This window comes from Vespula pensylvanica, chromosome 2 (assembly GCF_014466175.1).
Source record: "Vespula pensylvanica isolate Volc-1 chromosome 2, ASM1446617v1, whole genome shotgun sequence".
NCBI lineage: Eukaryota > Metazoa > Arthropoda > Insecta > Hymenoptera > Vespidae > Vespula > Vespula pensylvanica.
Genome location: NC_057686.1, coordinates 18,357,446 through 18,384,426, shown reverse-complemented (window position 1 = coordinate 18,384,426; position 26,981 = coordinate 18,357,446). Strand labels below are relative to the sequence as shown.

The window sequence follows — 26,981 nt, the reverse complement described above, 5'->3', positions numbered from 1 at the left end:
CCATTTGATCAAATCCTCTCTGAAAAGTATAACTTGAAAATAGAACAAAGTTTTCCAATTAAATTCTCACGAACGAATCGTTTCACGGATTATTCTCTCGAAAGGAGAAAATGAATGAATGCGAGAGCGCGATCCTCGTTCCTCGTCTCTTCGTTCGTCGTCCATCGAAAGCCAACAAATGTTCCTCCTCGAGAAGAGAGGACGGGGAACATTGAACACCGAAAGATTATAGCGTTTTGCAACGTGTACGAGTACAGAGAGTCGTCGAAAGGAAGATATAAAGGTGTCCGATGATAAATATATATTTGATATATTTGCTTCTGTGCGATCGGATATACAAATTGGCCTATATATATCGTTATGAAGGAACTCGTACGATTTTCTACAACGTGACCCTCTCTCCTCCCCCTCCCACCCCTCTCTCTCTCTCCTCGTCTATCACGAATCATTGCGAGTTTTTTTAACGAGTGCATAAGGCCGCCCGTTTTTTTTTAATAAAAAGTACATATCACGCGACTGCACGCTAGTATTCTGAGCTAGTATAAATCGAAGCTTTTTCTTGATCATACCGAGCGATCCGCGATTCTCTCTAACGATACAAGAGAGACGATTACAAAAATATTGATATATTGTACACGAGTATCCTAGCGTTATCTTCTTCGGCCAGCAATCATACCGTTCTATCATCGAAGCTACGACGCGTTGGCAATAGTTAGAATATCCAACATCGTCACGCGACACCGAAGCATTTTCTATCTTTTTTTTTTTCTTTTTTTCTTCTTTTATAGTGTCGTTTAACTTTCAAAGCGATAGGTACGTTTCTGCGATACACGAATGCACAACGACGTTAACAATTATAAAATAACGCGACTCGCGCGTTAGTCATTATATCAAGTCGACGAAAATATCAAATCTATATTCGAATGACGCGACGCCTTCGTCCTACGTGATTTTTTATGAAACCTTCGTTAGAAAAACGGTGCCCTTTTTTTTCCCTCTTCGCTATCTTTCTAAATGTTCTTGAGATTACGTTCGTTCGATTGTACCGAAAGAAATCGATCGATAAACGTTGCTACGTGATTTAGTCTCGAAAAGATCGTGTAACCGGCTAATACATCGAAATGGAGATTCAAATTCACAAATTCTACGTTCGTAACTTTCATCGTAAAGACTATTAAAATTCGAATCGCGAAAAGCGAACTGTCTCGAAAAGTAGAATCGTCGTAAGATCTCGCTAATCGAGTAAAATTTCGTTGATCGACGTTCGAGTCATGTTTCGAGTCGAACAGACAACAAGTCGAAGAAAACTCTATGGAGAAATCGTTTGCGAATCGATCGATCTATAGTACGTTTAAGTAATTAATTGTTGTACATCCTCGCGCTACTACATCTAGACTCTCCTAGTTCTCGATAAAAAGATCATACAAGGATAACTAGTGCGACGCACAATCGTTGATAAAACGTGTACGCGTATCGATAAAATATAAATAATACGATAATAATACATCGGGCGTCGCTCGATCAGCGAACAGCCGATCGCCCTTTTTATCGCGCTTTACGCGTCGTATCGATCTGCCAAGCTAGGCTGGATCCTGCTAAGTGTGAAAATATATAATATTTCGCGATATCGCGATAAACTGGGCTATCATCACATAAAATATTTTCACGCGTCCGAAGTAAAGTTCTATTACGCAAGATCTATCCCTTACGAAACGCTTCGTGCGACTCGGTTAAAGCGATTATCGTAAAAATGTACGCTCGTATATTTTATCGACTTGATTAGAGATTTAATCAACGCAGCGCGGTGTCTGTGAAATTTTCAAGCCCAGACGAAATTATAAAACGAGACGTAGTAGAAGTTTACGAGGAACTCGCGATTAGAACGAATCTAAGACTCTACGTACGTGATTACACATATATTCAAAATATACAATTCTCTATCTTGTCGGGTCAGCGACGACCGTCATGGCGCAGTATAACTACATCTATGAAAAATCGAGATCGTTCGTTGACGTCAAGAGCTTAGGGGCTCTTGTCGTCTCCGATACGTTCGATACGACGCAATTTCGGCATTGTGGAACAACGCAAGACGATTAAAATATACACACGCGTATATCCTTTTTCGCAAAGAATTTTTCGGAAAAAGATTGATTTTCAGAAGAAGACGCATCCGCCTTCGTACCGGCGGCAAATACTGTCGGGGAAAAGAAACTCCTGACGCGCGTGGAAAAAAAGGGACAACTTATAAAACTAACGATACAAACGTCTAACATCGAACGACAGTATTATGGCTTAGAATCGATTCCCTTCGCGCGACGAATCGCCGACTACATTAGGCCATGATTATATCGTTTGGCATCGGAGCGTCGTTATTTCTATACTTTTCTATCGGAACGGGGTGAACCTTGATAGGCGAAAATTAATCGAAGGTCAAGTTCGCCAATTATTCTCCATCAAGTGACGAATCGAAGCGACGCTCGGAACGCTCCGACGACCAACGATAGTAATCGAGAATCCTCGAGGAGTGTAGCGAAGCAGGGTCCTTCGAAAAGAGAGACGATAGATCAAGGAGCTCGAAGGGCTAGAGGTGCGCGAGCACCTCGACCGCAGCTATCGGTGGCGTTTGATCGCCGCTAAGGATTACGGGATCGGCCTCCGTTTGAACGATCCTGACGAGATTCGCGTCCTTCTTCGAGGGCACCAGATTCGCGTTTGGCGTAGCGTTGCCTCGCGCGCAATAACTCGGTGGTCTACTTTCTCGAACAGTACCACCAGCAGCCGCCACGATGCTACTGGCATTCGACCTGTAGGTGGGTGGCGGAGACGAAGTCGGCTGTAGCCGGTCTAGCAACAGCAGCCGTAACCTGTACTCCTGCATGCTCGCCTGAAATTAAAAGAGAAAAATTTAGTATCGAACTTGGAAGAGAACTTTCTAAGCGAAGCGACGGCACGTATTCGAACAGAGGTCTCAACCGTACGAATCGCGAGTCGATCGCGAAACGCATCGTGTATACCAGAACGGTTTTGCTCTTTCGCAATGCAAATCGCGATCGACCAGAGAGCTACGTAACGATCGGCGTCGACGCGAAGAGAGAAAAGAGAAGGCGTCGTAACGCGGTCGTATCGATTTCGTCTGGATTTGCAACGACCGCGACTGGAGAGATCGTTTTGCCCGGTCGTAACGTCGAATCTTCTTCGCGGAGTCGAAATGATAACAAAGTTACCTGGTAACTCGGTGGTGGCGTTCTAAATTGGAATTCCGGATAAATCATGGCAGCGTACGGGTGTATCGGCCTCGCCGGTGGAATCCGACCGGTGATCCCCGTGAAACCGAAGAAGCTGCCGCAATTTTCTCGGCTGGTCACTCGCCACGCCACTGCGCTAACGCTCACCAGGACCACTCCTATTCCTGCAAACGTCGGACGATATGCTCGTGTACAGTGAAAAATAATGATTTATGACGGATAAACACATTCTCTCTTCGGATTTACCTGACTTTCGTACGATATTTATTACGCGTTGATCATCGCGCGCGATAGAACAAAAGAAAAAGAAGAAAATAAAAATGAAAAAGGAAAAAGAAAATGAAAAGAAATTTTTTAACTTTCTTAATCGAATAGATAAGAGAGATTGTTATTCCTCGAACGTATCACGTACGCTCGTTGCGACTGGGTTGCGTTCCGCGCATTAAAATTAAAATCGGTGAAATCCATCCCGCGTTTTTCGAGAGAAAATCCCATCGACCGACGAGCGACGAGATAGCGAACGATGAGAAAAAAGGCGGCGCTCTTCGTCCGACCAGCCGACCGACCGACGGATTCTCGCGAAGATCGTAGCTCGCTGTGAGAAAATACTTTCGATCGTCTCTCTAAGGCTCGCCCGATAGAGAAACTCGATTGATTTTAACGGAGAGATTCCAGGGGAAATTTTAAAGCGTGCGAGCTACCCTTTCATTTCCGCGATTAGACAGACCTAGCTCCGACATTATACAACTAAGTAGCAATGTTGGGCAACACCCGATCCAATTAACGATTTTAACGCCATCGCGATCTAAATATTTGTTTCGTTATCAATCGGAATCATATCCAATAAAATTGTTCGAGTTGGATTCGTGCGAACGGAGAAATCGAAAATTGTGAGGACTCTTTTAATTAATTAATTAATTAGAAACGTAGAGCCGTCGTCTAATCTTCGTCTCGCTCTCGCGATCTCACGGTGGGTGAACGCGCGCGTGTGTAGGCGTACGACATCGATCTCTGTAGGTTAGAGCAGCAGCGTTCTCCCATTGTGAGAGAGGCATTCTGAGCGGGTCGCAGGTTACATGCCCACGTTTAGAAAGTAACTGTTGCGAGTGTTCGCTCTCGGCCCCCTCCTCTTCTCACTATCTCGCGCATTCGTACGGTGTTTTCATCGGCGCCGGACTTTGTCTATTTTCCTTATCTCTCTCTCTCTCTCTCTCTCTCTCTCTCTATCTCTCGGGCGTACTACGATGACGTATTATTACCCACTTATATTTTATTTCATTTTTTCCGTCGTACTCAGTCCCATAACTCTATATCTACAAACGTCGTGAAGAAAAAAACCATAGATATATGCAAACAAATGACGTATCGAAGGCACTATCTCATCGACCGATTTGTAGCACCTCCCTTCTACCCTCCATCCCCTCTCTTCGACCACACTCTCTCTTTACTCTGAATGAATCCGGTCTACTCTGCCTAACCTCGCTTTTATCTCGCTACCGGCTGCGCTTATGGAAGAGATCTCTGCTGCTCTTTCGTTAATTCGTGCGAAAGAAGCGGACGAAGTAGTCGTGAATGCTCGCGAGCGAAACAGGTTTCCGATCGGCCTCTTCTCCTCCACCCTCTACCCCACTCCTCGACCGACCCACCTCGAAGCCAAGCAGAGGAGGCTAGTCTCCTACCTCTCTGCATCGTCTTTCTTCGTGCATCTTCTTGACTCAACGTTGCCGTGTATCTTTCTTCTTTCCTTCGATCGTTCGTACGTTTTTCTTTTACATTTCCAGTACATGTTAACAACGACAAGAAAAAAAAAAAAAGAAAGTACAAGACGAGTTTTTTTCGCATGATAGAGTTTGGCTGCAAAATGGCATATACATATATATGTATGTATGTATGTATGTATGTATGTAGGTATATCAGTGTTCTTTCACACTTTTTCGCGTTTACTTCGTCAAGGAATGGATCGTAGGATAATCGAGCGAAATAAAAGCAAAAGAAGAATCTAAGCGTTCGTCGAAACTCGTTTCGAATGTTAACGACGTAACTTCTTTATAAACCATAGGGAGTACACGATGAATTATCCGGTACCATTCATATTACCCGTATCGAATTCTACGAGCGTACAAGAGTTCCGTTATATTCGGTAACGTCTAACCTTTACGATCGTCCTTGCGAATACCCTGTTGTCCCGTCCCGACCAAAGGCCGAATCTTATCGTTCGACAAGGACCAAGGAACAACGAGCAATTGAGAATGAAAAAAAAAAAAAAGAGAGAGAGAGAGAGAGAGGGAGAAAAAACGAAGAAACGCGAAAAGAACGAATCGGATAACAAAAATAAAAAGCGAGTACGCGCGTAGACATTTTCTTTCTTTCCCTTTTTTTTTTTTTGCTTTTTTTTCTTTTCTTTTCTTTATAGATATTATATGAAATGCCGAGCGAGCGTGGGAGCAAACGATTTAAATTTCAAGAGGACGGCATCCTGCATATTTCATGGTCTTACGAGATTTTACTTTTTGCAGCCTCGACGAGGACGGACATTTCTGCGTTTGTATAAATCGAACTCGCGAGAGAATAGAAATGAAGTGTCCCTCGGAGGAAGGGAAAAAAATAAAAAATAAATAAATAAATAAAAAGAAAAGAGAAAAAATAAACAAAACAAAAGTAAAAACGAAGATTTTCATTTTCTCTCTCGGACGCGTACGCACCGACGCGACGATTATTTTCGCTTATTAAAAAAAAAAAAAAAAAAAAAAAAAAAAAAAAAGTACTTTGATTAAATTTTTCTTCTAAGCTTCTTTGAACAGAGGCGAAACGATCTATTCTAACCGGTCGGCACGCCGTATTTGGAGGCGTAGCGAGGCGTTGCGAGAAGAACACGGCGTAATTACGTACAATCTCGAGCGATCACGATCGTCTCTCGATCGATCGTTATAATTCTTTCGAGCATATATAGGCGTCTCTCCGATTTGCATTCGCATCCTGCAATTCGCTACGCAAGGTTATCCTTTTGTGAAACGAAACGACGCAATTCGCCGCCAACGCCGGCGAAGGCCGCTACGTGTTCTAATTAATAAGAGATCGGGTCTTAGCATCTAATCTTGGTTCCGTCGATCGAACGATAGTTATCGTGATTCGTTACGGGCTGCATTTTTGATATTATATAGAACGGACGGTCGAGAACCGAGTGAAAATGAAATCGCTTTTGGATTATTTCCTTTTTTATATAAAATATATAATTATGGCCGAGGCTAGACACGAAATGACGATAGGAACGAGAGCGCCGAGCGTAAATGTTACGTAAGTTCGCACGAGTTTCTCCGATTCGTAGCGAAGACAGCCAACCACTAAGAAGGAAGAGAGGAAGAACGCGCGAGCGAGAAAGACGAGCGAGCAGTCGTGTCGGGTTCTCATGATTTTCCACGGTACGAGACACGGTCTTTTGTTCGAGCTTAGAATATCGAAGCAAGGTGATTTCTCGTTATCCTAAACGATTCATTAACGCGACCCTGATCGTTCCTCCGTCGTCGTAAAATCGATTGGATACTCTCGTGAAATGCCATTGCCGAGCGAAATGGCATAACTCGTTCGCTAAACCGGAAATCGCTGGGCCCCCGTAGGCGAACAAAGATCTCGAGGATTACGACCTGGAAACGTAGGAACGGCTCGAGCGTATTCTGCGCTGGCGTCCGTCGTTTAACCGTTAACAGTATAATTCGATCGGTTCGTTCGGACTTTGAACGAATATACGAGGACGTCGCGCGAGCTTTCTTTTTCTTTTCTTCTTCCTCCTCGAAAACGTAAATCTTCGTCGAAATAAGCCATCGTCGAAATTGCCTCGTAATTAGCGATAATGGCCAACCCGTTCTTTTGTTCTTTTCAAGAGAAAAAAAAAAAGAGAAGAGGAGGAAAAAGAACTATCGTTGGACAGACCGTGCGACGTCTTCTGCGAACTACAAATAACGTAGTGTCCATTGTCTTTCTTCGAAAACGGTTCTTCGACGGTCTTACAAACGCTCCGAGCATTATCTCGCGCGGTGGTATCATTCGTAGCTTACAATATCTCTTAAAAGAAACTCTTCGAGCGTCGCGTAAGATAAATAGAGACGAGGTTTCTCCTTTTACGCGAACTTACCGATCATGAGTAGGGCCACGGCGATGTGATCGCGTCCCGAGGCCCTGAGAGCGCCCAAAAGGGCACCGGCACCGGCACAAACCAGACCCACCACTCCCACGCCGAGTATGGACCAACGCACCGGTGGCGAACCTAAGCCGCAACATTGCTTCGGTACTGCGTCCCTGAAAGACAAGAAGCGATCGTCAGAGAACTGACCCACTGACACACACTCCTTTTCCTCCTCTCCCGGTTACTCGGTGGCCGCTAAGGCGACGAGACGACGAAGAATCGTGAGAGGCCAGCCGTTACACACCACCTTCGAGGAAGACACGGACGCGCTCCAAAAGGGTGTCCACGTTTTCTTTCGCGATTCCTTCCTCTTCTCGCTCGCTCCCTCCCATCGATCTCTTCGAGTTCGATTGAATCGTTCGTAAAACGTAACGCGTCGTTTCTTGCTTCCTGTAAATTATCCGAGTCTGCCATGCCGATACTCTCCGCTGATAAGTCTATAAAACGGAATTACGACTCTTGAACGATCCAAGAAGCAGTTACCAAGGATGAGAAAAAGCATCGTTTTTCTTCGAGATCGACAGTAACACGGGCTTAATGGTCTCCCTCTTTCTTTCCTTCCTTCTCTCCGTCTCTTTATCCTCCTTATTCCCCCAACTTTAATGGACTAATCCCTTACGCAAGATGCATCGGTCAACGCGACGTATCATCCCCCTTTATATGTTTCCATCGCCACTCGTACGACGAAACCTCGTCGCATCTCCTACAAAGCGACATTGAAAAGTTCATCTCGGTAGGAAAAAAAATTGTACGATTTAATCTTCTCGATATTTGGCCGCGAGATGCTTTACGAACGTGGGACGAACGGACGGACCATCGCCAAGACAATTAAGATGGAAATGGGAGGAAGGGTGCCAAACGATGGAACAAAGTAGCGACTTTGAGAGATCACAAAGCTCGAATCGACTCATCCACCATTCCGCTGGTGGATTTACGAGTCTCCTTGTAACCGGTGCTGGCCGTAACCGAGCCAGTGCGGCTCGGCCCTATTTCGCTTGGCTCGGAGAACGGTTCTCGATCTCTCGGCATGCGTTGAACTTTACTCGGCCGGATAATTGACGCCATTCGCCGGCTCATGGTCCGTTGCACGGATTACACGCACACGAACGCGTGTAACACGCTACCTTCCTACCTCTCCTCTTCCCCCCTACCGCTACCTTTCCTCTCGCGGCTCAAACTTCATGGGACGTGATATCCGCGTTAAAAGTTCGACCCCGGCGGGCATTTGCGCGTCTATAATCCAATTATCTCGCGCGTTTCCGCTCTCTTGTCCGTCCGAAGATAATCGTCATTACGTTCGCCTCGACGCCATGGTCGCGATACTCGACGCGACTTCCCGAGTGAATTTGAAAAAGAAGTACCCTAATAACTTCTACTTTAGTTATTCCACCTTTCGTTTTTCATTCTCCACTACGACGTCACGTAGCGGAGAATGAAAATATATATATATATATATAGAGAGAGAGAGAGAGAGAGAGAGAATGAAAGAATATAATTGAAAGAAGAGCTACGAGCGGATCGATAGACGCTCGTCCCTACGATCGTAGTCCCCCTCGGTGTCTATAGCATGGCCTAAATATGAAAATCAACTACGGAGACGCGAGAAAGGGATAGAGAAGGATCGGACAACGTATAGGACGAAGGACGGGCTCGTTTTCGAACCCCTCGAGTACGACGCGACGCTCTACTCCCAGCTCGAAGGCTTCCGTTGATAGGCCAGACGCGCGTAGAAAAAAGAAGAGGACCCATAGAAAACGACCAAGGGGAAAGATTCGGGACGAAACTCGTAGTTATCGATCCTATCTTACTTGGGACGCGTGTAGGTCCTACCTATATGGCGGACCCTTCGCGTTCCTTCACGGCTCGCCGATTGGATAAGGAATCTTTTCGGAAATGGTCACGCTCGCCTACCGATCTTGGGGGAGAGCCTTTCCTCGCTCTATTCCATCTTACCGTAGTCCGTAGCTCGGAATAAATCCTTTGGGCTTGAGAGATTAAAGATTATAGGACGTATCGATACGGTATGCGTGTCGCAAATATAAAGTATATCGCGGACTCGCGTAAAAGGAAAAAGGAAGAGATCGATAAGTAAACGAAAACGAACCGACCTGCCGAATGCCGAAACGCTGGTAGGTACGGGAAAGGGTAAGCCCAAACTGAGTCCCCTGAGTCCGAGATGAGGTGGCGGCGGGTGAAGAAAACCCCTCGCAGGTGGCACCAAAGGCACTCCGGGAGCGTTCGCGGACGCGGGGCAAGCACCGACCGCGACGGCCGCATTCGCGGCACCCGGATAAGTCGGTGGGAGCGAGCAACTCCTCAGGGCCCGGCGATGCTGTCTCCGCATTCGCCTCTCGCGGCGACGCGCGCCACGTGACTCGCTCGCCAGCTCCTCGAGGACCTCGGGCCCATTCTGAAGCGCCACCTCCGTTTGTGCTTCCGTCGAGGTGAACGACCGAACGTTGTTGCCGTTGGCACTGCCGTTGCCGTTGCCGCTCCCGTTGTTGGGATTATCGTTGGGATTATCGTTGGGATTACTGTTGTTGTTGCTGTGCCGATTGTTGTTATTGTTGTTGTCTCCCCGCGATTCCTGCGAACAATCAACATGTTTGCGGGATCAACGATCGAAGCACGTTCTTCTTGCGAAATATCACGGATTCTCGATTACTGACCAAACCACCGCCGTCACCATAGACCGTCTACCTCCCTCCCACCCGTGCGTCCCTTTCTCCGTGCCATGTGCTTCCCACACGGAACGCGAGCCACCGACCGACAGTGGTTCCCAAACGTTTTAAACATTCTTCGACGAGCTACCTCTACGCTATTATATCGTCCTTTTAACTTTGACTCGCGCCCGTACCAAACGCCTCCCACTCGCGAGATTTCTTGCGTTTACTTATTCTATAGGAAAAAGGAAAGTACGTTTTACGCTCGAAATTACGGAGAAGCGTCGTAATTAATCATGAGAAGAGATAAGACTGAGACCCACGCGATCCCGCATTAACGAGAAATTCAATTCTCGGTGCTTTCCTAATTGTGCGAAAAAAAATGGAGTTAGGAACGAGGGATCCTCTCTCTATCTTTTCCTTTTTCATCCTACTGGGCCTTGGGCACATGAGAAACCAACTGTCTCTCTCTCTCTCTCTCTCTCTCTCTCGTGGTTTTCCTATTTTTCTCTTTTTCCTCTTCGGTGTTAGATAGACCGAGCCCTGCCATTGTTATGGATGCAATTACGTTATTTACGACGCAACCGCGAAGATCGCTCGTTGATAAGGAGTTTAAAGACCCGAAGCGCTATGCGAGTCCCGTATTTCAACGGACCGACATTGTGTATAGCAAATGCAGGCAGCGGTACTTGGACCAAAAAAAGGAAAAGAAGAGAAAAGAAAAAAAAAAAGAAAGATCGTAAAATCTTCCCTAGCATCGCGTTATACCGTGACCACGCGCGCGCCGTGATCAACGATACGCTATCGTTCCTGGCGTGTTATCAATCCTGGTGCATCGAGCTATCCGCCGACGAAGCGAGGTCGTGCATCGCTTCTCTAGCCAGATCGCTCTACTCGATATCAGAACGCACCGAAGGAAGGATGCGGAACAAACCTGTCGAACATTCTAATCCAAGTTTCACGAAATTATAAGAAGGACGGAAATCGCGTGGAAAATATTTTTTTTATTTTCTTTCAACATCGTCACACGTAATGAAAAATCTTTTCACATAGCATACTTTTCCTTATACACGCAACGTAAAACACACTGGCAATGTTTACTCGAAAGGAAAGCTTATACACAGGCTGCGTATACAGGCATCTGTCTATCTATCTATCTATCTACATATACATACATATACATATACATACATACATATATATATATATATATATATATATATATATATAGAGAGAGAGAGAGAGAGAGAGAGAGGTATAAAACCCTTCGGAATCCGGAACGAACGAAAAGAACCGCAATCGTTTTCGCGCTGCGAAACGCCCGACTTATCTCTTTACGAAGATTCTAAGGAAAAATAAGAGAAGAAGAAGACGAAGGGGTAGACGAGGATGAACGGAAAAAGAAAATGAAAAAGAACAAGAAAAGAGAAAAAAATCCGCGTAAGAAGGAAAAGTGGGTCGCGACCGTAAGCAATCTTATAGAAATATCTGCATGGGCGAATCGTCCTTAAAGCAAAGGCTTCGCCGAGAGAGAACTCGGGCTTTCGTTCGAACGAAGCGAGTGGATGAAAGTCAGCGTGAAATCGGGACGCCTCTTTCTCTCCTCCTCCCTCCTTCCTCCCTCCTCTTTCCACCATTCCTCTTCCTCCTTTACGAGGGGTGGCGGAAAATTTAATAGCGAGCATCCAAGCACGATCGCGATTCCTCCCGCGCGATGTATACTACGAGAGAAGGAACGCGGTTCCATCCTGTGCGTGCAGCTATTAGGACTGCGACGATTTAAAAGGGGAAGCCTGCTTTGATCGAGGAAATAAATTACGTTCGTGTCGGCGCATACTCGTATACGTCGTGCGCGCCTCTACACGTTCGCAGTATACCTACGTAACGCATACGCGCGCGTAAGCGAGCGAAGTTAATTAAGGTTCAACGAGAAAAAAAAAAAGAAAGAAAGAAAGAAAGAAAGAAAGGGAAAAGGGCCGTCGTTAAACATATACGACCGATTATGATTATAACGAAAATTCACTCGTGACGTACCTTTCCTACGTATATGTCATTACCATAATACACCGTTACAGCGTCCGGGAAATTTCTTTGTTTTCTTTTTCCATTTCAAGAGGCAACGCATTACACGGCGGCTACTCAAATTCGAACGACTAATCGACCTGGCGAAACTCGCGATATCGAACTTCGGTAAAGGCATTGGATCGAGCGATCGAGACTCGGAGGAGGAGAAGGAGGAGGAGGAGAAGGAGCAAGAACGCTCGAACGAATCATACGGTCTTTTATCTTTTCGTAAAACCAGAATCCTTCGAGGACGTCGAATCCTCCGGTCGCGTTCCCAAGGAGAAACGAGTTTTCAGTCGCGGAAAAACAGCTTAATTGCGGTGATCGAGGCATCCCTTTCATCGGAAGGCGTAGATCCGCCTAGAGAAAAAAAGGAGAAAAAGAAAGAAAAAAGAAGGCGCGTCTTACCTGATCGTCCGCGTTGCTCCTGACAATTACCACGGTACTACCGTCGACGCCAACGACGCTCACGGGCCTCGGGGCATTCTCAGACAGGGCCCCGGCCATCGTACGGTCCTGCAGCACACATCGGGGATCTCTTCTTTCTCTTATAACCCTTTATCCTTTCTTCGTCGCGTTCGCCACGTTTCGCCACCGTTTCATCCGCTCTCCTTTTCCAGCAGACACGATCAACCACCGCCGTCGCTCTTTCTTTCTTTCTTTCTTTCTTTATTTATTTCTCTTCTCTCTCGCAAAACGAGATCACCCTTCTGTTCTTCACCCTCGTCTATCCCTTTCCTTCCCACTTATTCCAAATGTCGTGGCCCTTCCTCCTTCGTGTCCTTCTCCCTCTTCTGTATAAGCGAAATACATGGATAGATACATACATTGGTATAGAATAGAACTATAAATATATATACGTATGGCGCTTACGCGCGCGCGTGTCCCTATATATATATGTATATATATATATATATCCCTCTTCCCCTGTCCTACTCCGTTTTCATTTCTCCGACAAAACTCGCATCGCTCCCCCACGACTCTCTCTCTCTCTCTCTCTCTCTCTCTCTCTCTCTCTTAGCTCGTACCGCTCGACCTCTTTCACTCTTCCTTCTCGCGCGCGCGTTTCTCTTTCACTCGCACAAAGTGCGGCCTCGCGAGCGGAGCCTCTCCTTTGTTCCGGACGAATCGCCGGAGAGTAGGACGGCGGCCGTCGTCGTCGTGGCTCCAAGACCCAAGCATATCCCTTTAACGAGCAGCCATCTAATCGAGCACGGAATTACCAGCACCATCGCCAATGAGAAATGGAAGCCGAGCCCTCCTCCTTCTTCCGTTTTTCCTTCTACTCGCCCTCCTACTCTTTTTCTTTCTACTTCCAGCCAGTACTACTCGTAATGACCAAAGAGAATCGTGCACGGAGATAAGAGCTCGCTTTCGTAGCTCGTTTGGAGAAAATCAAACATACCCCCTCCTCCCCCCGTGTTCGATCTCAGACTATCCGATCCAAATCGCTGCCATACCACGCTACTCCCGTTCTACCATCCGTTTCTCTCTCTTTCTTTTCGATTCGAGTATCGACTACGTTACTCTACTCCAACGATCGGTTTATCAACGACTCGGCCATGTTCGGCCGCCATCGGCCGATGCTGAAAATCAATCTGATGCTCCACTAACTCGTTTGCGTACGTAGGAACGATTTCCAACGAAAAGTCGGTATTATTATTAACTCGTTCGTCCTTCCTCCAATTCTTTCTATCGACGATCGAGAATTTTGATAGAAATATATCGGAGAATTCGAATTTGAATAAGAACGCTCCGGATCCCAAGGTCCAGGTAAGCATCGATTATTTTCAATAAAAATTCTCCTCCTTCGTACGTGGACGTTTGTCGGACGTTTAAAGCGTTAATAACGTACGAGTCGCAATCGTATGGACGAAGAAAATAAAGGAGAGAGAGAGAGAGAGAGAGAGTCCTGTCGCGATTCGTTTTAACGTCGGCCAAACGATTTACCGTAACGATAAAATACGCGTCGCGCGATTAAAATAATAACGACGATAACGAGCTATCGGAGAAGGAGAAATAATTCCTTGGGATCCTACGTAGACTCGAGTCGAGTCTAGACGTCTTATTACGGTCACGCTGACGATAACCGTTCGGTGTCTTTTTTCTTAGGGGAAACGAAAAAAAAAAAAAAGTCAAGTGGATATAACGATGCGGAGTGCCACGAAAAAATGAATAAAGAAATTCATGCAAAGATTACTCGAGAGACTGTCTAAACTAATAAAAGACCGTACAAATTATTTGAAATAATACATCGACCGCAAAGACGTAATAAGATAGATTTTTCTTTCTTTATGCTTGGAAAGTAACTAAACCACGAAGGTGTCGCTGCAAGCTCGGTACACTTGTCTGCGGAGTACTCGTCTGAGAAAAATGGGCTCTCCCTCTCTCTCTCTCTTTCTCTCTCTCTCTCTCTCTCTCTCTCTCCGTCTCTAGGGCAGTGACAGCGATACGATTTGGTATTTTCTCAGCGAGCCATGCGTCCGAGCGCGACGCTCGGTAGGCGCGAGGAGCGTGTACTACGTACGAACGTATACGCCTGTTACGAGACTAACTGTATGGCGACGTTTACGTTGCAAATTACAGTCGCGCTCGTTCACGACCGTTTTGAGAAACGGTACTTCTCGCGCTTGTCTCTCTACGTTCTCCACTGGGACCGATGACAACCGATCGTTGCTTTTTCGGTTACCCGATGAGAATGCTCCAATTATATTCGTCGTAAACTCTCGAATCTTGGAAAAACAAAGTCCGGAAAATCTAGAAGCTCCGCTGCGCGACGCGCATATTTTATCGACGAATTTATATCGAGAACGTTACGAATATATCTCTAGGCGATATATTTATGATCGTAACTTCTTTCCCATCTTCTTGGAACGGTGAAAGACATTCCAGAGAAACAGATTATTAGTGGCTCGTTGAAAAAAGGAAGTAAAAGAAAAAAAAAAAAAAAAGAAATAGCGACGAACATAACAGTTTTCACACACAACAACATTCACTCGGCCCAGATTCGTAAGATCGCGTCCGCGCGACCATCGACGCGAACGATCGTTCGGCTTGAATAATCGCACCAACAATTTCTCGGCTAACGGTTCTACGCCAATAATTATTCGCCCAGGAAACGTTCGAGCATAACTATCCCTCTTTCTCCAACCCTTTTAGACGGGTCTCCGCTTGATCATTATATTTAGAACGTTTTTTATTATTATTATTATTATTATTATTATTATTATTATTATTATTACTATTAACGCTTAAACGTAACGCTTTATTTCTCTTTCCACGAATCTCACTTCCCGTTAACGTTTGACATTTAGTCGAAAAGATTTACGATCGGCTTCGTTATCGGGGATTTAAAGTCGACCAAATGTACGAACGACGTCGTCGTTTTCTTTCTTTCTTTCTTTTCTTTTCTTTTCACGCGAAACGTATTTTCAGAGGTTCCAATCAATCCGACCTTCTTTACGTCTGAAAATAACGTTTACATTCGCATATCGATACTCTGACTAGAGTAAACTATAAAAGATGACAATGTTTTCTACGAGATATACGGATATATTTCGATTTCATCTCGAAAAAAAAAAAAAAAAGAAAAGTTTCCAATCGCTTCGTAAGCCGTTCGAACTTAACAGGAAGTCGCGCCTAAAGCATAAATGCTGACCGTACTACTTTTCGGGCGAGCCTATCCTCGAAAAGATCGACGAGCGCGCTCGTGAAAGAGATAGAAAGAGAGAGAAAGAGAAACTGAAAAAGAAAGAAAAAGAGAGCGCTTGGATTTCGGAGGGGAAACCACTCCTCTATTATTTTCTTTTCACAGAGGAACGAGCACGAAACGTCGAAGCACAGAAATCCACGGCGCGCAACGTCCTCGTCGTTTCGAGGGAAAGCGTGCGAGTTTCGAACCGAAAATCATCCTCCATTTCTCTCTCCGTCTCTCTCTCTCTCTCTCTCTTATCCTCTATCTCTCTCGCTCTTCTATTCCGTCTGTCTCTTTTACTCCTCTGAAATTCGATCGAACGTCGAACCGATCGAGCAAGTACAGCGATTTCCAACATCGCGCGCTTTCGAATCATCGAAATCTAAACGTTTATTACTAGGATTCGTAATTTGACATTGACGAGAATACGAAAGAAAAAAAAAAACAAACAAACAAATCATAGACGAACGGAATTAATTAATTCAATCGAAGGTATTAACGATTTCCATTACGTCCTTTTTCTTCTTCTTCTCCTCTGAAAACTATACGATACACACGATCGTAGTCGTTGAATCTTTTCGATTGTCAAATAAGTAAGCTAAGTAGTAATCGATTGCGACTATGGATTCGCTCGCGAATACACGATGGATGCCGAGAGAACGAAGAATAAACGTATTCGTTCTCGATGTAACGAATATGGAAAACCATGACCGTGATTTTCGATTACGTAGGAAAATCTGTTCGATACACGTTCCTAATTATCTTAACGAATCTACCAACGCGACGTTGTAATCGCTGAACTGCTAGAGTAACAGGGTGACTGGATGTATCGTTAGTGAGACAGAGAGAGAGAGAGAGAGAGAGAGAGAGAGATAAAAAGAGAAGGCTACGATTGAAAGAGAAAAAACACCTGAAATCTCATCGGCAGTGGTTAGGCTTCTTCGAACACTGGAATAAGGACGAATAGTGCGTCGGCATCCGTGAGAGGAGAAAAGGAGAAGAGAGAAGGAGAAAAGAACGGAGAGAGAGAGAGAGAGAGAGAGAGATAGAACCGTCAGTCGATGGCTGTGTAGTACCTCCGCTTTCTCGGCTACATTCTCTCGTACGTCCACACTTTTCTCAGGTTTCTTCGCACTCGCGAGATCTGGTAAAAGCACTACACGTAGAAACGAAAAAAAAGAAAAGAAAGAAAAAGAAATAAAGGACGAGAATGGCAGGCGATTGGTGGCGCGCGCGCGCGCGAGCCAACACGCGCGACGCGGACCCGTTAAAAAGAAAGAAACTACGAAACGACGCTACCCGTACCGAGGCAACGAGTCGACTGACTTCTCGCGACATGGCGCGCCGTGCAAACACTCACCGACGCCATCTTGCGACCGAGCGCGGAACCACGTGACGCTCGCGAGCCAATCGGATCGACCCGTGGAAAGCATCGCGCTCTCCAAATGAGAGAGAGAGAGAGAGAGAGAGGATAGGACGACGTAGGTCAGAGCGAAAAGAAAGACACGATTGTTTGAGAAAATACTTTTGCTTTTCCTTCGCGTCTCAATATTCGATATTATCTCGCGTTTTAATCCCGTCGATACTCGTAAAACGATGCTCGTTAAATATCTGTTACTTAAGTAGCTCGAAAATCACGAAAATCACTACGAGTAATTGCGAAAAATGAAATTGAACGTGACGGGAGAGAAAAATGAAGGAGAAGTAAATATCAAAAGATTCAAAGAGACAAAAGAGCTTACCAAATCCCGGTAAACGAGCGAACATCATGCTCCGTCGAATGCGTATAAAGGAGCGCGTTGAAGTTCCCCGCTTGGTAGAGATTGACTCGTTCCGTGTGTGCGTGTGCGAGTCTCTCTGCTGGAGCCGTTTCAAAGAGCGTCGTGAAACAAAGGGAAAAATGCGGAAGTTGGATTGTGGATATAAAGAACGGGGATAAAGTACACGTTTTCAGAGACGTATCGGACCTTAACGCGTCGTACATTTTTACAAAAATACGGAAGCAACGGCGGTAAAGGGGGTTGAGTAAGAAGGAAAACGAGAGGGACAGAAGCGTGACAAGTAATAGGACTGCGAAAGAGGAAATGCATCGGCTCGTTTTTCCATCTATTTATCTTTTTTTTAAACGAACGAACTCGCGTGACACGGTGGTTTCTCGGAAACGCTGAGAAAAGCAAATCTGCGATTGAAAGTCGTCGTCGTCGTCGTCTTTTTTTTTCAAATCCTGTTTACGAACGACGTTTAATTTCGTCCGAATTGGACGATCGAAAATCGATCGAGTTTTCGTTTCGCTCTGCAACGCAAATTGCTTTTGCGAATTGCCCATCGATAAGCTCGATCTTTCGTTTTTGCCTATTCCGAATCATTCTCGTTTCGATATCGAGCGCTCGATGGATCTCGTTTCTTCTGCGTTACTGAAAGTTGAACTTTTTTTTTAACGAACCAAATAAAGTAGTACGAGGGAAAAAGAAAGAAGAAGAAATTAGCGAAATTAAAAACGCTTCGGATTAGATACGAAACTCGCGTTATCTTTTACATTCGCTTTAATAAAAGATATACGAAATAATCTCATGCGATACTCCTTCGTTAATTTATCCCACGTACGCTTATACATTTTTCTACTCGTACACGTATCTTCAACGCATCACTTTCTCTCGATGTAAGATAGACGCAAGGCCGTTGCATGCGAGATTGCATTTTTTATCGACGCACGATGGAAGAACTACGATATCGTAATAAATGCACACAGAGTCGATAAAAATTTTCTCTATTGGCATATCATAAAAAATAGACGAGCCAATAGTTTTCTTATACCCTTGACGTAATACGCCGTTCGAAGCCTCCCCTCGTAAAGGATGATTCATCGTAGCACTACTATCGCAGCACTAAATATCTCGTAACAAGTAGTAGAATGATGCAAGGAATATTGGAATACGATTCGGATAAAAGATCCGGCAAATAGCAAGTAGGTGCGTCAATTGGCTTTATTTAAAGAGCAATCACCTTTCGTTCGTAATCGTTAAACCAAATAATATATTTAACGCGCTTTTAAACCAACATGGAAGGGAGAGGGGGTTGTACAATGCAGCTTAGGCGGGCATCGTGCTCGCTCGAGCGAGACCGTGGCAACGCATACGTTTGTACAAAATCTATAACTCTAATTTAATATATATATATATATATATGTATGTATATATATATATATATTTATATGTCTATAATATGTATACACCATGCAGAAGCAATGCTTTCAGGAAACTCTTCGTTAGCTGCCTATGTTTCCGTCATCGAACACCGTCCTACCAAATCGCTTGTTAAACGGCGTGGACATTAAAAAAAAAAAAAAACATCATCGCAGATCTAATAACGTTCTCTCTTTTTCTCTAATCATGATTAACTAACTACGAGGAAGTACGACTGATCGATCGATCGTTTATAAAGTATACGATATGGAAGATGCGTTCTTTCCTTACGGAAGAAATCCTACAAATATTTGTAACGAGAGGAACGAATGAAAAATTAAGGGGAGGAAAGATCGACGTTCCGTCGATCGTTGTATACAATCAATCAATTACTCAAACACGAGTTTTATAGAGCGTGTTGGACGCGCGCGCGCGCATAGTCGATGTCCATTTTTCTTCCGACATCGTGATAAACGTACGTTTGACTCAAACGAACATCGTTTCGAAAATCCCGATGAAAAAGCAAAAGAAACAGAGTCGCTCGTAATCCTCTAGCACCGCAAAACACGACCCCCTCCCCCAAAATTCACTGCTCGCCAATGGTATATATATATATATATATGTATATATAAATATGTATGTATAGAACTATATAACTACAGTAGTTAACAAGACAAGTCTGCGGACTGCGCTTGGTCGGCGGGCCCGATTTTTTAATCCATTAATTCTAAGTTTAAGTGTATCTCATGTTTTCTGTGTATGTTCTACCGTGTGTTTCTTGTCATGTCGGTGGAACGTAATTGGATCCAATTAAGAGCAATGACCTGCGTCGAGGCAAAAAAATGGAGAGTGCATCGGAGGAGCGATTACAATGGTACATCAAACATGTTCACTCGCGGAATCACGCCTTTTTCTTTTCTTTCGTTCTGTTCCGTTTTCCTTGTTAGTCGATAGGGAGGACTGGTCCATACGGAGACCTCGACAGGCATTTCTTACGATTCGCCGCGAGTACGCGCGAGATCGTTTCTCATATTTTTACAATCGTTCCTTTCAAACATGACAATGAATACTTAGTCGACGGTTCTCTCTAAAATTCACGTTCTATAATACGTTTATTCCTTTAACTTGTTAATTATTTATTTATTTATTTTTTTCCTTATTAAATTTCATGCTTCTTAAATCCTACATAGAAGTCTCAGTACGCACCAGCATTCGGAGCAAGAAGCACCTGGACACTGTGTCTTACATAACGTTTCACTGCTACGATTACGATTTGATTTGATACGCATGGATACTCTACGCACCACACGGCCGCACCACACGGTAATAGTGAATTACGTACGTCACTATGTTTATTAGTACAGACAATAAATATAAAAGGTTAATTGGCATACAGTGATCACGCGTCGTCGCTAAACTGTGATTGCCTTGAAAAATTCGATCGCCGGCTAAAGCCTTCTCTTCGTCGGTCGGCTTTCTTTTTTCTCGATATTATTATAAAGTGTCGTCGTGGAACTTCGTCGAAGGAATTCGAGACGAATGGAGATGCAAAATTCGTTTTCGAGTTGTGTCGTTCCTCGCACAGATATCGCGATTACGTCGTCTGACGATTCGTGAATACGTATGTCGCGTAGCATCGAAATGTTGGTAACTACATTTTCGTATCGCACAGCTGTAACGAGAACGAATGATTTACGATGGACCCGAGTACGGGACGCGAAACTTTCTTTCCTTACAAATAGTATATTTAAGTGTCAACGGTCATCGAAGGTCCCGGTCACGCTATATAGTTCTACGGAAGGACGGAAGTGAAAAAGGAAAAGTCGATGATAGTTGGAATGTACGTGATATCTGTTGCAATGTGAAATTCCCAGAGAACACGCGCGTCAGTCTTTATACGACGAAAAGGTGCAAAGAGCTTCGAGTATTAACTTCGTAAGAATAAAATTCGCGAGGAATTAAGATCGTTGTTCGCGTCGCCGACGCTTCCTCGCACGTACATACGTTTCTCTTATTCTTAAGAAAGTGCTTTCGCGAAAAATAGAAGGCAATGTGCGCGACGAACCTATCGTACGAATCGATTCAAAGTACGTCTCGATCGTGCCTCGTGCTTGACCCGAAAAAGAAAAAACAGAAATGAGAAAGCAATCAAAATGACGCGGAATACGATACGACCGCTTTCGAGTCAAAGAAAAAGTAAAAGAGAAGAGAAAAAAAAAAAAGAAGTTGTGCAACGGTGCTGCGACACCAGCTTATATCTCTGGAAACTTCGAAGGAAGTCCACGATATTTCCATAGAAAAATAAAGATCTTCCCCCTCCCTAACGAAAAAGGATAAACCAATCGAAGAATACGAACGCGCGGGAAAAAGGCATCGGAAAGTTTCGCCGCATCGACTTACGAGAAGCTTTCGCGCGTAGAAATATCCTTACCCCGTGACATAGTTTACTACCTGCCGTTAAGTCGATGTAGCGTAAACGCGTTAAACAACGTCCGTCGCCAGCACGTCGGGAACGGACGTTCTCTTCTATCCGCGAAAAGTTTCGACGGCGCAAGGGACTCGCGTCGGCCCCGTGGATCTTTCTTTTCATCTTTTTTTCCAGTTTCCTTCTCTCTCTCTCTCTCTCTCTCTCTCTCTATCTATCTAGCTATCTATCTTTTCCGTTCGGCTCGTTCCCAGCCGCATTCCGTCTGCTCTCAAAACGGCTACTTGTTTCGCTTCCGGTATCTTTGCCAAGTTTCTACTCGTGTATCTAGGTATTTGTCGCGATTCGAAAGAGCCCGCCGTCGTTTATGGCAACGCTAGTAAATAGTAAATTGAAAAAGTGCAAAGAAAGGCAGTGACGATTATGAATTCAGGCCCTGACGCTTCTCCTCTTCGAGCATCGCGTCGAGTTCGTCGGTCAGAGTGGCAAGCATATTTCCAATGTCGTTGAGAACGTCGGCAGGTTCGCCAACGCCACCGCCGCTGCCGGAATGATGTCCAACGATGTGACCACCGATACCACCACCGGCACCGCTCGTCGCGTATTCTTGAGCCCGAGCAGCTCTCTGCTTTATCGTCCCGGCATTCTCGTTCGCGAATGGTAACGAGTCCGATTCTGTACTGGAACTCGACTGCAAGGATATTCGAACAGACACACGGACGTTAATCGATAAGACAAATCATAAAGACGAGACAACGTATCTCGTGGTTGGTAGCAAGCGTTAAACCGGAGTACCTTGAAGCTGGCATCGGATCCATTTCGATGTTGCAGAGCGAGCGAGGCAATTAATTCGTGTTCCTCGTTAACGTTGACGCTGACGCTGCCCCAGGAACGTGACATCGAGGACGGCGGCCGATTGGCTTGTTGAGGAGTGGAGGATGCTGGCGCTGGTGCTGGCGGCGGAGGCGGAGTGTGATGAAGATGATGATGGTGCTGAAGATGATGATGCTGCTGATGCTGATGAATGTGATGATCCTCGCAGGAAGCGGTAGGCACGGGACCGCTGCAATCTATAACGACGTCACCGACGGTCGAGCCACCGACGGTCACGACGGTCGGGCCAGCCGTGTCTCTCGAACTTTGTCGCCTCGGTGGCGAGGGTGGACAACGCTTAGGAAGATGGGGACTACTCTCCAGTCCGTACGTCAATTGATACTTGTTGTCGAAATCTCGGGGCAGCGACTTGAACTGCCCTGGCGTCGCGGTGACCTACATCGCAAAAACGTCCTTCGTCCGATCAGTTCGTTACGCCTTTTCATCCGCCTCTGCCATTACCATCGTCGAGACGTTCTCTCGGAGGAACGGTCCGACGACGGGGCGGGGGGAGGGCAGAGAGGGAGAGAGCAATAAAATAAATAATACCTTTGCAACCGGCCGCGGACGAACCAGGCAATGTCTGGGACGTGGAAGAGTTCCCCCACCAGCGTCTACCGCGGAAGCGTCGTTCGTAGGAGTGAGATCGCCGTCCTCGAAGCTCCGCGGACGCCAATCCAAAGGCTGAGGATGCGACTGTGGCGCCGGCGAGGGCGGATAGCCGAGCGGCGCGTCTTCCAAGCTTTCCAAAGACTTTCCTCGGGATCCGCCTCTTCCCACCGTATTGTAATCGCTCGGTAGAGCCGCGTACATGCTCCTCCAAGCGGCACCGGTGTTCGCTTCGCTTCCACCCCTCTGGAAGGATCTCAGAACGGGCGAGGAGCAGTCCTCGTCGGGCGACGGCAAGTCGGGACCGCCTCGTTGAATAACGACGTCCTGAGAACCGATCAAAATGCAAATTTTACGTTACCTTTCGTTCCGTCGAAGGCAAACCGTTGCCTCGAATAAAATCGAGGGGCTGCTGCTGCGCGGCTCTTCCACAATCGGAAAGATCCCGATGTCTCTACGATGTCAACGCTTTAAATAGTTTTCTTAAAGGAAAACTTTCCGAAAGTTTCAGACATTTCGGCGGCTCCGAGCGTAGAGCGAAATTTTCATCGACATCGTTTCAATCACCTGCGTGTGTCCAGGATGAGGAGGCAGACGCGCCAGATCCAGAGGCTGTATGCGCTTGCCCGCACGAATATCCTTGACTCTTTTAATCGCCAACAGCAACTTCTTCTGATGACCCAAGCGCACGATACCGATGTCTTCGAGATCCTCCCAAGTCAAAGTCGTGACGTCCTCGACCGAACGCATGCCCTGTTGATGAAGCGCGCCGAGATATTCCTCCAGTCTGAGAAGTCTCAGCCACTCCTCGAGCGAGCCAGGCACGTGCTCCGGTAATCCATCTCCGATGTTCAAATTATCTATCTCCGCTTTCAAACGCTTCCTGTGATTGGGCTTCTTAATACCTGGCGGAACAAACGGGTCCGACGTCGTAAGCGTGCAAAGTATCTCGCGACGAGAAGGTAAAACGCGCATCGTCCGCGCGTAGTACGTACCTATAGCCGTGAGGTCCTCCGGCGTCATGCGCGTTATGGTAGCAAGGTCGTAACCCGCCGAAGCGAAGAGGGGAAAGTATTCTTCGAATTGTAGCTCGGTCAGCCAAGCGTGAACGACGTCGAGATCCGCCGGTCTGTCGGGATGGCTCCCAAGGGAGCTGATGGAACACCTCGGCGATGACGCGAGAGCACCGGGTCCGCGCGGACCCAAATGATATCCAGACGCTCTTCCAGAATCCAAAGAGGCGGTTGAATGTCTCGAACCCGAACCCGATCCCGAACTGCCGGGACTATCTCTTCCGGGACTTTGCGTCATGTCGATGCCTTCAAATTGAATAGATATTTTTCGGTCAAACGAATCTCGTTCGTTGACACGGTCGGCGGGTCGAAAGGGGGGGAAATCTGTCGGTCGAACGGTATAGATACCTTGATCCTCCGCGTGGGCGTATTTGCCGACGACCGGTGGGAAGGCGAATCCTGGGTGCGTAAAAATAGGTCCCGGACTTTTTCCAGACGGCATCCCATAAGAAGCATCGTCGGTGGCCGGGCCGCCACCGCCGCCGCCGCCGCCGCCGCCGCTTCCAGGGAGGAAGCAGCTATCCTCGCTGCTCGCATATCCGGCCGATCCGAAGGAAGAGCCAGAATGTCGAAAGACGTCAGGTACGGCCGGCGGCGCTACTTTCTTCGCCTGAGTGACGGCTTTCGATGGCCGGCTCATACCGCCAACTGGAACACGATTCACAAATGAAATAATATCAAAATCGCTCCCAATTCTCCCTAACGAAGAAAGAAGAAAAAAAGAAACAAATTCGACTTTGATATTCGACGGTCTCGTCCTTTATCTTGCGAATCGACCGCGTACGTAAATTTGCATGATCGATGAGGCCTCGAAATTTTGCATCGAACTCTCAAATAAACGAGACCTTAATGATCGCGCTCGTTGAGAAGTAGACTCGATTGGCCAGGATCGGCAAAGACCGTTCCAAGAATGGCGCATCATTTTCACCAGCAGAAGCACATTACGTTAAGTCGTTTAAGAATGCGCCGTAATGAGAAAATCGATAAAAGTTTTTACTGCAGCCCATTGGATCACCGCCAATGCATGTGCATATACTACCTACTACCTACTACCTACCTACCTACCTACCTACCTCCCTCTCTTTTTCTATAAAGATAACGAGGCAACGATTCGTTGCAGTTCGCTGATTAACGCGACTCTTCCAGTGATGGAAAGGACGAGAGAGAGAGAGAGAGAGAGAGAGAGAGAGAGAAAGAGATAGAAGGAGATGCAATCTCGATGAATCACGTCTTCCATTGTGTTTCGCCGATGTTGCGTCCTCGCGCGCGTAATATAAAATTCAACGACACGTCGCGCCGAGAAGAAATTTCGTCTCTTTGAATCGTTACGACGCTCCCCTTTTCTCTCTTTTCTTTCCTTTGCGTCACTCTTGATGTAACGCGACGGTGACGACGACGAGGACGACGACGACGACGACGACGACGGAGACACCCGTTCTAATTATCTCAATACCAGAATGTCGTGTCGCTCGTCGCGCCGACGAAAGAGGCCGAGTGCGCGCGCGAACGCTACATCTCTTTCTCTTTCCCCCTAATCATTTCTTTTCGCGGATATAACCTACAGTCGTGGCTCGTCGACAATGACTACCTTTCTCGTTTCTCGAAAGACGAGGATGCGAGGGTGGTTTTGTACAAAGAGAGGAAAAAGAAAAGGAAAGGAGTAAGGGAAGGGGGAGAGAGAGAAACACAGAGAGAGAGAGAGAGAGAGAGACGCTAGATACCGAGCGTCTAAATTCAGCCTTGCTTCTCCGTCTCTTTCTCTCTTTCTTTCTATTTCTCTACACTTGGCCTCAGGGTATTCCGGAAACTCGAAGGTTTATTGCTCCAAGCGTTTCTTGGCTGACCAAACCCGTTGCCTTACGTCAGTCGCGATAAGGGAACGGAAACGCGGCGTAAAATTTTACAATGCCAAACATCCTCGGACCTTTCATCTCCGTAACTAGAAAAGAAAAAAAAAAGAAAAGAAAAAAAGAAAAGAAAGCAGAAATTCGCACGACCGGACTCTCATTCCGAGGTCGCTATTATAGCTCCGTCTTGAGAAATATAAATCAATTGAAACGAACGAGTTGGTCGAATCAGCGAGAAAGGATTAGCAGCGCGAAGAAAATAATAGATAAGTTTCGGGAAACGAGGGGCCATTTTACGAGCCGATTAACATTATTCTTTCACAAGATTCCACGGCTCGTAGGTGGACGAGAAAGACTCTCTCTCTCTCTCTCTCTCTCTTTCTCGTAGGTGCGAAAGGAACCTGACTCGAGGGGATATATAGGACGACGAAGAAGAAGTGGAGGTGCTGGAGGTGGAGGAGGAGGAGGAGGAAGAAGTGGTATAAGAGGAGGAGGAGGTCAAAGTCAACGGGCTGTGTCAATTGGTTGCGCAAACACAGAAAAACTGATGCCTTTGGACGGGACAAAGAGACGAGGAGGAGCCATCGTGTTTCTTTGATACTCTTCCGAGAACCATCTCTTTCTCTCTTTCTCTATATCCATCTCTCCGCGTAGTTACGTGGCGGAATAATGAAGAAGACGAGAATGATAGAAGGAAGAGAGAAATACGGAGGAGGACTTTGGAGACACCAGGGAACCACTGAGCTTGCTCAGAAAATTTAAATACTTTGCCTCTCGTGTCTCCCGAGTAGAAGAAACTTCTTTTTCTTTTTTTCTTCTTCTTCTTCTTCTCCTTCTTCTTTTTCACTCTTTTCGCTTCTCTAGCCGACATCGCGTTCTCTTTTGATGGGATTGAAAGAACTCGACTGGAAATGACAGTTCGGCCCATTCTTTTTCTCTTTTCTTACTTGTAAAATAACGACTGCGTTCTCTATCTCTCTTTTTCTCACAAATCGTTCAAGGTAGTTCTTTTCTCGTGAAAATTTTCTTCCATTATTTCTCTTTTTCTTTTCTTTGCTTTTTCTTTCTCTCTTTCTTACCCATCACCCGTCCGACTTAATTACCAGACGATATAATACTTTTTATC

At 45.9% G+C, this 26,981-nt stretch overlaps 3 protein-coding genes across 6 annotated transcripts in view; 1 reads left to right on the top strand and 2 right to left on the bottom strand.

Moving 5' to 3' along the window:
• The window catches only part of LOC122638148 (protein rhomboid), a 247,900-nt gene extending 236,432 nt beyond the window's left edge, over window positions 1-11,468 (top strand). The window contains exon 11 of the transcript XR_006329357.1: window positions 11,340-11,468. The gene's annotated coding sequence lies outside the window, so the exon portion shown is untranslated. The remainder of the gene's footprint in view (window positions 1-11,339) is intronic.
• LOC122638149 lies at window positions 1,902-17,182 on the bottom strand. 2 transcript variants are annotated; one of them, XM_043830895.1, is made up of 6 exons: window positions 16,923-17,182; window positions 12,561-12,946; window positions 9,534-10,012; window positions 7,375-7,538; window positions 3,225-3,409; window positions 1,902-2,884 (listed from the first exon to the last, which is right to left on the bottom strand). In XM_043830895.1, exons 2-6 carry the CDS (start codon window positions 12,657-12,659, stop codon window positions 2,582-2,584), a joined length of 1,230 nt encoding a protein of 409 aa, XP_043686830.1. In that variant the 5' UTR covers window positions 12,660-12,946; window positions 16,923-17,182; the 3' UTR covers window positions 1,902-2,581. The 2 variants fall into 2 exon arrangements, with proteins under 2 accessions (XP_043686830.1, XP_043686832.1); XM_043830897.1 differs by lacking the exon at window positions 16,923-17,182 and adding an exon at window positions 16,757-16,911.
• A 1,630-nt stretch (window positions 17,183-18,812) lies between these two features.
• LOC122638140 (caskin-2) overlaps window positions 18,813-26,981 on the bottom strand; it is a 37,903-nt gene continuing 29,734 nt past the window's right edge. For all 3 annotated transcript variants that reach the window (XM_043830868.1, XM_043830867.1, XM_043830866.1), the window contains exons 2-7: window positions 24,357-24,656; window positions 23,931-24,254; window positions 23,503-23,840; window positions 22,876-23,262; window positions 22,249-22,722; window positions 18,813-22,144 (exon numbers count right to left, since the gene is read on the bottom strand). In XM_043830868.1, coding sequence (XP_043686803.1) covers window positions 21,875-22,144; window positions 22,249-22,722; window positions 22,876-23,262; window positions 23,503-23,840; window positions 23,931-24,254; window positions 24,357-24,648 — 2,085 coding nt within the window. In that variant the 5' untranslated portion in view covers window positions 24,649-24,656 and the 3' untranslated portion in view covers window positions 18,813-21,874. The remainder of the gene's footprint in view (window positions 22,145-22,248; window positions 22,723-22,875; window positions 23,263-23,502; window positions 23,841-23,930; window positions 24,255-24,356; window positions 24,657-26,981) is intronic.